At 37.0% G+C, this 12,540-nt stretch overlaps 1 protein-coding gene across 4 annotated transcripts in view; it reads left to right on the top strand.

Annotated features, from left to right (window-relative positions):
• LOC105704472 (twitchin) overlaps window positions 1-12,540 on the top strand; it is a 106,869-nt gene that overhangs the window by 22,039 nt on the left and 72,290 nt on the right. For all 4 annotated transcript variants that reach the window (XM_012433699.1, XM_012433698.1, XM_012433697.1 and 1 more), the window contains exons 5-14: window positions 946-1,087; window positions 4,597-4,732; window positions 6,205-6,408; window positions 6,935-7,236; window positions 8,997-9,214; window positions 10,475-10,880; window positions 10,957-11,129; window positions 11,463-11,633; window positions 11,727-11,806; window positions 11,896-12,061. In XM_012433699.1, the coding sequence (XP_012289122.1) occupies window positions 946-1,087; window positions 4,597-4,732; window positions 6,205-6,408; window positions 6,935-7,236; window positions 8,997-9,214; window positions 10,475-10,880; window positions 10,957-11,129; window positions 11,463-11,633; window positions 11,727-11,806; window positions 11,896-12,061 (1,998 nt within the window). The remainder of the gene's footprint in view (window positions 1-945; window positions 1,088-4,596; window positions 4,733-6,204; window positions 6,409-6,934; window positions 7,237-8,996; window positions 9,215-10,474; window positions 10,881-10,956; window positions 11,130-11,462; window positions 11,634-11,726; window positions 11,807-11,895; window positions 12,062-12,540) is intronic.

The raw sequence follows: 12,540 nt of genomic DNA, 5'->3' as shown, positions 1-12,540 counted from the left end.
TAAATTCTACGCTACATACATACTGATGGATTTTATAAAATGGTTTTAACCGGTTAAAACCGAGAGGGTTTTATGTAATGTATTTTATTCACTGGAAAAAGAACGGAAAAAAAACGCTGATTTTAACCGGAATGGGTGAAATTTTGCCAACCCTGTGTCACGGTATAGTAAAAATCGCAATATTTTAAACAAAGCCTACATAGACAATGTGATGCAAAATTTACATCAAATTTGCTTCACAAAAAATCATGAAATTAGTGACGAGGGTGTCGCTTATGAACTCTCATTTGGAACACATATCTGCAGTACACAGTGACAAACCAAAAATACTTAAATATGAAAGAAAGTTATGTGCACGCAATGCCTCAATGTTACTACACACATGTCCAGCTAAATATTTATCTCACGCATTGCCGATAAACAATCGCAGCGTCTGTAGCTCATATTTGAGCCATGGCGTAATAAATTTACCGGAAATTTGTTTTCAAATTTATTGTGTAACATGCGTACATATATTGCGGACATTTAATGCAATAAAGGGTCCGCAAATTGTTTGTAAATCGATTTCCCTCATCATATGATGATCGTGAATTTTTATCCGGGAGAATGTGACGTAAACGAAAATTATTTGTTGGTTTTCAGTTAATCGTTTTTTTTTTGTGTAACGTGCGTACATATATTGCGGACATTTAATGCAATAAAGGGTCCTCAAATCGTTTGTAAATCGATTTCCCTCATCATATGATGATCGTGAATTTTTATCCGGGAGAATGTGACGTAAACGAAAATTATTTGTTGGTGTAACGTGCGTACATATATTGCGGACATTTAATGCAATAAAGGGTCCGGTAATTGTTTGTAAATCGATTTCCCTCATGATATGATGATCGTGATTTTTTATCCGGGAGAATGTAACGTAAACGAAAATTATTTGTCATTTTTCAGTTAACCGTCGACAAGGACGGCCACTCGTACTTCGCGACGCTGGAAATAAAAAATGTGACTGTCGAGGATGCTGGTAAATATAAAGTCACCGCGAAGAACGAGCTCGGCGAGTCCAACGCAACGATCTCCCTTAACTTCGATAGTAAGTATTCCGAGTTGAGTCGCAATTTGCTAATAACCCGTGCTCCATCGTCATCACGTTCACCCGGGATGTATATCGAGCATTTTTTTCCTAATATTTTTCTCCCTCTCATGAAATTTCCTCTCATACCGGGGCTATTAGTTTCGAGTGTCTCGTCGATAATTATATCCGGTTGGAAATAATAATGAAAATAATCTGATATGTATAATTTTGTTTGTCAGAGAAGGCACCTTGATAATCACGTTGATCTTAGACCGTTGCTAATAGCCCGTTTCCAAACCGTCGTCGAACTCGACTTCTCCCATATTTCTTTTCTATTATTTTCTTGATTATCTAACGAGTCTCTAGTGTTTCATCTAGTTCATCGGCAAGCACTTTGTCAGGCCAAGACTCTTCGTTAATATTTCCATCGAGCGACGTATCGATCGATTTCTTCAAGATCATCACTACGATATACAACCCGCTTGAGTTACAACTTACAACCACTAAGTACAACCCGTCGAGCAGTCCGTAGATTGCGAACGAGAGTAACAATGTGTACTGCTGCTTACGAATTACGTATTAATTATTAATTGAATATAATACGTCGCGCGATTCGTGCACTGATCGGCCCAACTGGAGCATTTGGTTGTCATCGAAGTCTGTGAACATCTTTGATAGAAACGATCTGCATTAAGTATACACTGTTAAACAAAATTCATAAAATTCATACATTTTTAGTACATAAGGTTGTAATATAATTATAAATTTGATGCCCTAAAAGTGAATTAGTACACATTTATTGCAAACTTCTAAATAAATGTACAATGTTATAACATTATGTTATGTTATAATTTTATGATACTATTTTTATAATTTTGTAAATGTGTCATTTAAAATTATTATAAAATCATAATACGCGTATTATAAATTTAATACTTTATTAAATAATTTTACTACATACGTGTGTACTAAATTTATAACACATGTTATATATTTGATTTGAAAATATGTTATAAAATTCACACAATTTTTTTTAACAGTGTATAATTGTATTTGACGTCAGAAGTATAGAAGAGTATCTATCTTAACGACGACCAAACGAAAATTCATGAAAAATATTTAGAAAGTACAATAAAAGAATAGAAATTTCTCTTTTTAGAGGATTTGGAGGATATGTAGACCTTTCAAAAACCTATTTCAGAGATGTAATGTCAAATATTGTTAGCAGAATGAGATCTTTGACAATGATCAGTGCACGATAAGCTATCGCGAGTGTTCCGAGGCTGACGCTTAGTTAGGTTGCTGCAGTGATCACATTTCTGTTCGCCAAATTCATAACTTTGACTCTGTTATTCGTCGTGTTTGTTATGTGTCACCTTTGTCAAAGGTGTTGTCTTTTGGACAGGAACTGGGGAACGACTCAAGGCTGTCCTGAATAAACTATGAACACGCACATGCACATGCACATGTACAGACACTTGTAATTTACACCACCCTAAACAACATGCAGGAAATGATTGAAATTTCAGAACGAACCCTGACAGTGCACATGTTCATTGACATTGTAAATACCATCGAAACTGTCACAATTAACCCTAATAATGCCACCATCTGCCAAGGTCAAGAATTAATCAGTCGAATCAAATCTTTTATTATGATTTTCCGGGAATTTATTATCCCACGGATGTTAATCGTCTATCTGACGTTTACTTCTCATAAGTTATCTGCATTTCATCTGTGCAGAATTCACGATCACTGTCAACAGTTTTCCACTGTTAGTGTGATATCAAATTTCTTAGAGCTTGTTTCACGTGTCATAAATACACTCTAACACGCTGTACAGTGTACATAGAGTTACATTCTGCTACAAGGTTGCAAAAATGTCACACGTATATATGGATATATATATATAGACACACGCATACAGCAAACCGAGTAGCGCTTGTGCATAATCGTGAAGTGTTCTTGTTTCCCCTAACTTGCAAAATCGCCTAGCCGCCATAGAATTAGGGATGGGAGGGATGGTAAAATTATTACTAATTACGGCATTTTACATCCAGATCGTTGGATAAAGTGTAACTGATGTTTCATTACGACCATGTGTAGGTTACCATTTATTTGTTGGTCCCGGTCAAACGTTGACTTCACACAGAATATAGGTCTGAAATCAGTCAATTTGCATTACTTTAAATGTGCATTCCGATTAATTATGTCAGTCGACCCCAAATCTTGTTTCCTTGAAATTAACGACCCCAGTGCTGAATGTTTCATTGCATAAATATATAAGATACATTCCACAACCAAGAACAATGGGGTAGGGACACCATATCCATAAACAATGGTAGCTAATCTCCGGCGAAATGCAAGCAACCTAAATGTTAAGATGTCGGTCGATCTGTCAGTTACGTATTTGATATATTAAGCGATCTCTTAAGGTGAAGTGAAACCCCCCCCCTTAAATCAGTCGATTCGAATAAAACACTTTTTTTTAAGGGTATTGGATCAAACTGTCCGAAATTTTGACACATGACTCGTGATCGTCTAAGAATTGTCCTGACACATTCAAAATTTGGATTTATTATCAATATTCTTTAACTTAGCCCAGAGCAGAACCAAAATGCCGTCGAACTCTCATATTTCGATCGAGGTCCAATTATTGAAGCTCTAATATGAGAAACAAAAGTGTCAGGACAATTTTATGACAATTTAGAACACTCTGGTAATCGATAAACTCGCATTTGAACGGGATAAAGGCAAAAAAAAGTGTCTTATGCGCTTCTATGCTAAAACGATGGTAATACGAGGTCTCGGAGTGAAAATTTAGTTGACATGGAAATCACAGATGACGCAGGGAGTCCCTCTGTAGTCAATTAGGGCCTCAGAAAGCATGAATCCAGAGGATTTCTGGAGTTTTACTTCGATTTATTTATAATTATTGTACGAAAACGACAGGTGGAGTATCCCATTTGGTACAATACCCAATATAATTCGACACGGCAGTCGATATAAAAACCAACGTCGACAACGTAGATATTTCGAAAAATCTTCTTTACCGACGTCGATCAAGTTCCTCGACGTGTTTCGCTTCACCTTAAGCGTTTGATTGGTTTTTTAAGCGGTACCCTTGAGCCCTTGTTCGTAAGCATAGACGGTACATCATAAAAAGGTATCCCGATACAAAGGATACCGAAAGAGATCAGGACAGAAAGGACCACTGCAATCTGCAGATGCGAGGAGACAAGATTAATTGACACTTCGGAATTCCACCGCTACGATTTCGCGCGGAAGATCGAAGATCATCGAGGACGATCGAGAAGATTTCAATCGATACGTGGCATCGAGGACCGGACATTGTTATAAATGGGAGGAACCTCGTTTTCGCAACGAGCCCATTCTGCAAGAGGTGCATCGATCATCGCTAATTAGCCCCTAAGGAATTGAGTTATGGCGCTGTATGACAAATTGACTGCCCTTGAAAGTGGAGTAAGAGGAAAAGAGCCTTGAAAATGACTTTTCTGTGAAAACAGGCGATGAGGCACCCGTACCCGACGATGGTATTAAGCCCACCTTCACCGAGCGACCTGTCATCAGGCAATCCGATGACGGGAACACGATCACGTTTGAATGCCGATTAGTAGGCGACCCAAAACCGAACGTGAAGTGGTAAGAAGTCTAGAAAATGCTGCCCAGAATCGAAATGAAATACGGGAATTGGTAGACATGAGAGCGATCTGGAATTGAAAGCTACTCCTGTTCATTCTGCATGATGGGACTCCCCACCATCAGCCAGATCTTCCTCTTCCACTTTCGATCTCTTCCTCCTCGAGTTAAGATATCCTGATTAAGGGGATGTTAAAGTGACATCCGAGGGGTCAATCGTTCATGAAACTTTTCTCCTAACTGAGTTCCAAATCGTTTCAAACTTCACGACGTAATTATAGAGGTTATAAGGACACTCATGAAATTTCATTTTTTATAAAGAATGTTAAGAATACCGATGAGGATATTTTTGAAAAGTTGAAATTTCATGGGTGTTAGGACCTTCCTTAAAGCCTCCACATTCGCGTTGTAAAGTTTGAAACGATTCGATACACAAACTTCACGACGTAATTATAGAGGTTATAAGGAAGGTCCTGACACTCATGAAATTTCATTTTTTATAAAGAATGTTAAGAATACCGATGAGGATATTTTTGAAAAATTGAAATTTCATGGGTGTTAGGACCTTCCTTAAAGCCTCCACATTCGCGTTATTAAGTTTGAAACGATTCGGTACACAAAGTTCAGAGAAAAGTTTCATAAATGTCACTTTGGCACCACCTTAATGTGGAAGGGAAAACTCCATGGATCATTAAGGAGGAAAGTACGTTGTAAAATGCATTACAATTAAAGTTTAAAAGTTTACCAGAAAATGAAATGGTATAAGGAATATTTGCTTACGGGGTCGTTGATGGATGTTTTACAGAGAGAATTTAAGATGAAAAGAATATTAAAATGTGCTTAAAATGGCGGACTCGCGGTGGCTGGAAATTTCTGATTTTGTTTTCACAGTCCACATAATTTCAGGAGAACGGCAAGCCTGAAACAAAAGGTTAGGGTGCTTTTAGAAACTATGAGAGATTATTTAAAAACCCATACCACGGATTTTTGACGAAAATTTCTCTTCACAAGATATCAACGATAAAAGTCTAGAAAGCAATGACAAGTGATTTCTTTGCTAAAATATGTTCTTTTGTGTCGAAAATCCGTGCCGTCAAATCTTAATTACTCTTTTCGAGTTTCTAAACTTATCTTATGTCTCATGCTTGCCGTTCCCCTGGAATGGTATACACAATGAAAAAAAAATCATAAATATCCAGTCTCTACACATCCACCCTTTCCTTTCAAACTATTTTCATCTTAAATTCTCCGTAAAGCCTGAAATAAAATAGTTCTTTAAATGAAATATTTCCTATACCCTTTTATTTCTTTTTAAATCAACTTTAATTTACGACGCACTTCACAATCTACTAATCCCCTTAATAAAACACAATGCCTTTCCCGAGTCGGAGCAATTCTTGATCTCTTCTCGATACCTTTCGACCTGACGAGGCTAGTGGGCAAGAATTCTGAAAAACAGCACCTCCTGGATACAGGTACCACGTTAACAATGAGGTGAAGGAAGGCCCGAGGTTCAAGACAAGCTTGGAATTGGATCAGAAGCTCTACCACCTAGCAAGGCTGGAAATCAACAATGTCACCAAGTCAGACGCAGGAGAGTACAAAGCAGTTGCTTTGAACAAACACGGTCAAGGAGTGGCCACGATAAATCTCAACTTCGAGGGCGGTGAAAAGCTCAAGTAAACTTTAAAAAGAAGTTCTCCTTCCCATATTGGCCAATTTGCACTTGAATGCAATTCCCAGTACCTGCGATTAGGTCAAACCGCTAAATCTCTCCGTTCATCGATTTTCCCGACTTCACAGTGCCTTATTTCCATTGATCGGTCTCGAAACTTGAATATTTTATAGTATAATTTTATTATCAATATTTTGTATGTAATCTGCAGTTAATTATTCTATTATAGATTGATACCTTGCCCGCGCAGTTTTGTTTCTTGGACAATTTGAATGGAAAAGTCCCACGAACTTATGTTGGACATTCTAGATTTGTGGGAGTTATACGGGTTTTTTTGTTATTAAATGTATTTATATTGAGTCGGGCGAGTTTTCGAACACGAAATGAACGGAAAGAAAAGCACGACTCGGGTTTGGGTCCAATTGTTTGACCTAATCGTGAGTACGAAAATGGCTGATTTATACGTGTATGGCCAATCTCGAGCTCGATTTCAACGTGGGACCTGTTGACGAATGGTTGAACTTTCTTAGAATCCCCGATGGGAAGCCACCCAGGTTCCCGAAGAAACCCACGATTCGCCAGGAGGGCGACATCCTTATCATGGAGTGCATCCTGGAGGCGCATCCCGTGCCCGACATAACTTGGTACCAGAGCAACAAAATCATCGCCGACAGTTCGCGCGTGAAAATGTCGCGTAAATTCACAGGAAAGGATACCTATTTGCTCACCCTCGAGATCTTCAATCCCACCAAGGCTGACGGGGGGAATTATCGTTGCAACGCCTTCAACGTCTACGGCGAGAGCAACGCCAACATCTCCCTCAACTTCCAAGGCAAGTCCCTCGGCGCCAAAAATCAGAAATATGTCGCCGGGATTTGTCGCGGTCGATTTATGCCTTCCTTCTTTCAGAGAATAGAGCAGGGTATCCTTTTTAATGCGTTATTTACCGGAGGACCATTCGGCTTCTCGATATCCGTAATATCGCCAGTAAATAATGTGCTAAGATTCTTTTTCATTCTCTATATCTTAACCAATTTTTATGAAATTAAATAGTACAGGGTGTTCTTTTTGCGCGTTATTTACCGGAAGACTATTCGGCTTCTCGATATCCGTAATATCGCCAGTAAATAATGTGATAAGATACTTTTTCACTCTTTATATCTTAACCAACTTTTATGAAATTAAATAGAACAGAATGTGCTTTTTAACGCGTTATTTACCGGAAGATCATTTGGCTTCTCGATATCCGTGATATCGCCAGTAAATAATGTGTTAAGATTCTTTTTCATTCTTTATATCTTAACCAATTTTTATGAAATTTTAAATATATCGTATCGATATCATATTATTTTTTTCCTCAAAATCGGCATCATTTTGAATATGCAGATTAAATTTGTTGCTATTTTTAATTCTACGTAATAAGCATCTGGTTGCATTTCATGCCGAAAGATATTTGGCTTCGTAACTTTATTAACACTATTTCTACCAAAGGTGTCAAAAGACATCATTTAAAATTTTAACTTGAAATTATTTTCAGTTTATTTTTTCTCAATTAATGTTTCGAGTTTTCGTATAATAATTGTTAAATTTATTTCGCGGTATCATTTTCCTCCAGCTCATCAAAACCTTTTGGTCGAAATAGGTATACACAAAATCGTGGTAGAAATAGTGTTAAAAAAGACCCTAGTGCAATAATTTTACGCTTATTCGATTTCTCGTGAAATTCTGATCGTGACTATGTACTGCTAAAAAATAATGTGACATGATGAGGTCCAAATTATCATTTTCGCAATGATGTCATTCTTTCAGGAAAAAAACCTTATGACATTGATATGCTGTGTTTAAGAATTCATCAAAGTTGGTTAAAAAAATTAAAAAAAGATTATTCGAGTTTAAAAAACGAAACTTCAAAAGGATACCCTATATATTGTCCTTCAGAGTAATAATAGAATACATTTTTGTCGTGAACTTTCATATATACAGGCTTTAGAGAATTTGCTTCGTTACGTCTCTGATGCACTTGACGAAGTAAGATAAACAATTGAATTCTTCTGCCCCTTAATTAAGGATTAATTAGATTTCTTACATTTGTACATTTTGGGGAGTAGTCGCTTCACGCTTTGCGCGTTACCGCTGAAACTGCTTATCACCAACGATTAATAAACAATAATATAAACCGCCAAGTAGCAAGGAGAGCGTTCGTCGCTTTCGAGCGACATAACATTAGACAACAATAACAAGAAATAATCTTGCTTATTGTTAATAATTAACTCCATACGAATTGGTGGAAGGGGTAGGGTTCATGTAGACTAAGTGATCATCAATGAGACCGAACTGTCAGCTGTACTGTCAAAGAGTTCCGTATCAAATATGATGCGACATGTCGGGAGTAATTATTAAGTTACGTTATCTATATTATTTTGAGGCAAGTTATCTATTATCTTTCACAGTTTATGGAAAACCTTCTTAAATGGTGCGTACTTCTTCCGAGTAATTGCTTCCGATATGTCGCGTTGGATTTTATGCAGATATTCTTAACAGTGTATCGAGCGTTGATAAAGTTGACTAACCATGGATTTTTCCAAGGTGCAGACGATAGCGCGGGATTCGCGCCGTCGTTTATCGAGAAACCGCGCATCATTCCAAACGAGACTGGGACTCTGATTACGATGAAATGCAAGTGCAAGGCGAAGCCGAAACCCGAGGTGACCTGGTTCCGAGGTTCCTCGGTCGTGAAGGAGTCATCCAAGATCAGCATCAAAACGAGCGATCTGGAGGAAGACGTCTATGAACTGACAATGCAGATCAAGGTTGGTCGTCTGTCGGAAGATCTAAAGCACGCGCAGATAAACATTCAGTTAAGAGTATATGAAAGATACAGCCTGTATATATCAGAGAAGTCAAATCGTTGGGGAAAGTATTCCCTGAATTAGGTGTACCGATTCGTTTCAAATTTTACCACGGAAATATAGAGGCCCTAAAGTAGGTCCTGAAACTCATGAAATTTAATTTTTCATCAACAATGTATTTATTTATCAATAATCAAATCATAAATGTTCAGTTAAGAGTATATGAAAGAGTCTGTCTGTATATATCTGAGAAGTCAAATCGTTGGGGAAAGTATTCCCTGAATTAGGTGTACCGATTCGTTTCAAATTTTATCACGGAAATATAGAGGCCTTAAAGTAGGTCCTGCAACTCATGAAATTTAATTTTTCATCAAAAATGTATTTATTTATCAATAATCAAATCATAAATATTCAGTTAAGTGTATATGAAAGAGACATGTATATATCAGAGAAGTCAAATCATTGGGGAAAGTATTCCTTGAATTGGGTGTACCGATTCGTTTCAAATTTTACCTCGTGAATATGGAGGCCCTAAAGTAGGTCCTGAAATTCATAAAATTTAATTTTTCATAAAAAATGTATTTTCTTATCATGGACTAGAACCAACATATATATTTTCTATATATTTAACGAATATCGTATATTTTGTAAATATTTAGCAGACATTTGAAATATTTGCCAAACGTTTACTTACTTATATAATATTACCTCCATGTATTTTCATAATATTTTTCTACCAGATATACAAAACATTTCGTTTCATTTTAATACAAGTATTTTTTAAATATTATCTGCCGAATACATTGTAAACGTTTTTAAAATATTTAAAATCAAAATCGCACGTTTTGCTCCCATAATGAAATAGCGGCACGAAAATATTACAAAAATCCCTCGTGTTTCTTGACGTCAAATGAAGTGTCCGATAATAGTCGTGAAGTAAAAAATGTATTTTAATTATGTTCACAAGTTAAAATATATAATTCCTCTATATGTTTAAAAATTATTGAAACTAAACATGTCATTGGGAGTTTCAACAAATATTTCAAATATCTTCGAATTAAATCTACAAGAAATCTTAAAAAATTTGTCGCTTGAGATACTTAGCAAAGATTACAAAGAAATATTTAGAAATTATTCAATGCTACTAGGGATGCTACCAAAAAACAATGTACCATTTTCACCATGTAAAATGAACTTTTCTGTTTTTCTCTCTTTTCTCAGGACCCCTCAGCCCCAGACGGTGGCACGTACAGGTGTCACGTAAAAAACGAATTTGGCGAAAGCAACGCAAATCTGAATTTGAATATCGAAGCCGAGCCAGAACCGGAAGGGGACGGCCCCACCTTCGTGGAAAAGCCGAGGATTCAATCCCAAAATCAAGGGAAGCTCGTCATCATGGACTGCAAGGTCAAGGCCAGTCCGAAGCCGGAAATTGTGTGGACCCATGCCGGAAAGGTGATCCAACAATCCTCAAAGATCTCCATCAGCATAACCAAGGAGCAAGAAGACGTGTATTACATTAAACTTACCCTGAACGACCCTGGACCCGAAGACTCCGGCCTTTACAAGTGTAACATCAAGAACTCCCTCGGAGAGCTCAATGCCAACTTGACCTTAAACGTCGAAAGTAGGTTTATTCCTCATAAGTCAGACGTATGCATAGAGAATCTTTACCTTAAATTTATTAAATATTTCATTTCCAGTAATCCCCGTGATCAAGGAGAAGCCGAAGGTTGTCAAGGTCGTAAAGAAGAAGACCGTGATCGTGGAGTGCCACGTTCTTTCCAAATTTGCACCTGAATGCACCTGGTACAAAGAGAACCAGGCAGTCAGAGAGGATAGTAGACATACCGTCCACGTGGAGCAAGTCAAAGAGGTAATCTATACAGATAAATACTCTGAGTTGGGAATTTCACACTAGAATATTATTATGTTAAAGTGGAATTTTTTTAAACGCTACAAAAAGGGTCCAAAGTGTTCTCTTGTTATGCAAATTATCTAGTATTAATGACTAAACGTCGTTTCGTGAATATCAATTTTGTTCGTTTGTCTTTTTATTGTAGAAGTTTCTATTTCCCTGATTTTGAACAATGGCATGCCATTGTTGGTTGTATTTTATGGATTTTCCTCGAATGATATGATTTTCTTTGTCGGCATTTTCCAGAGATATGGTTAGATGGAGGTAGAGCATTAATTTTTCTTTTTATAGGGCGAATTTGCGGTAAAACTAGAAATCGAGCAGATGTCGTCCATCGATAAAGGCATTTACAAGTTAGTGGCGAAGAACGAAAAGGGTGAGGCCACTTCTCAAGTCGTGGAAATCACTGAAATTACGGAAGAGGGTGACAAACCGAAAATCGGTAGCGGCTTGAGGACGATCGTAAGTTTTTTCATCTCGCGGGTACATCAATAGTTTTTCACGAAATAAACAAATTTATATGAACTTCTAACGCGACTTTATATTGATTTTCAGACCATTGAGGAGGGCAAAACTGTGGAATTTGTGGCCAGTCTTGTTCAACAAGACAGAAAGGTCTCGGTGACGTGGTACAAGTAAGCATCCAAGATGCAGCTATCTTGTCAAAAGAAATTTCAAAATAATCCCGATACCAAATATAATCATTGATTTCTTCATTATCCAGGGATTCAACGATCGTGAAGGCTTCCAAGGATGTCAGGATATCTTTCAATGGTACAGACATGAAGCTGAACATCACTTCGGTTACGAAGGAATACTCCGGGACGTACAAAGTCTCTGTCAGCAACGAGTTTGGCAAAGACGAGTCGTTTGCTGAGCTCATCATAAAGGTAATATTAATAAATATTATTAAATTAGACTGAATTACATAGGTACTAAGGGCAGCTGTACCCCTTTCGTTAAAAATTTACTTTTACACATATTTAAGGAAAATAATTAAATCACTAGATCCTCAGACATTAAAAAGAAGCCGTAACAATTTTAGATGTAAACGAAATTTCGGAAGGGCTGCAGATGTTAAGTTTTAAGTTAAAGGGAGTATTTTAAAAATGTTGAAATTTGACGAGACATTCTTTAGTACCTCTACGTATAATTTCGAGACAATATAATTTGGATTTATAGGATCCGCAATATTTATTATAGTAATCGCCCTTTTACTTCTGTTGCCACTATTGAGGGTTCGACAAAATGTTTAAGTATTGTTTCATTTCTACGAACGTTCGTTCATTGTCGATTCGGGACAGATTTTTAATTTCCATGACCCCTTTGTGATTGTTTTAAGACACTAAGTTTTAATTCTTTCGTCATT

The sequence above is a fragment of the Orussus abietinus genome, unplaced genomic scaffold (assembly GCF_000612105.2).
Source record: "Orussus abietinus isolate OABI.00-Male unplaced genomic scaffold, Oabi_2.0 scaffold91, whole genome shotgun sequence".
Classification (NCBI taxonomy): domain Eukaryota; kingdom Metazoa; phylum Arthropoda; class Insecta; order Hymenoptera; family Orussidae; genus Orussus; species Orussus abietinus.
The sequence above is the reverse complement of the archived record's forward strand: the minus strand, read 5'-3'. Positions and strand labels throughout refer to the sequence as shown.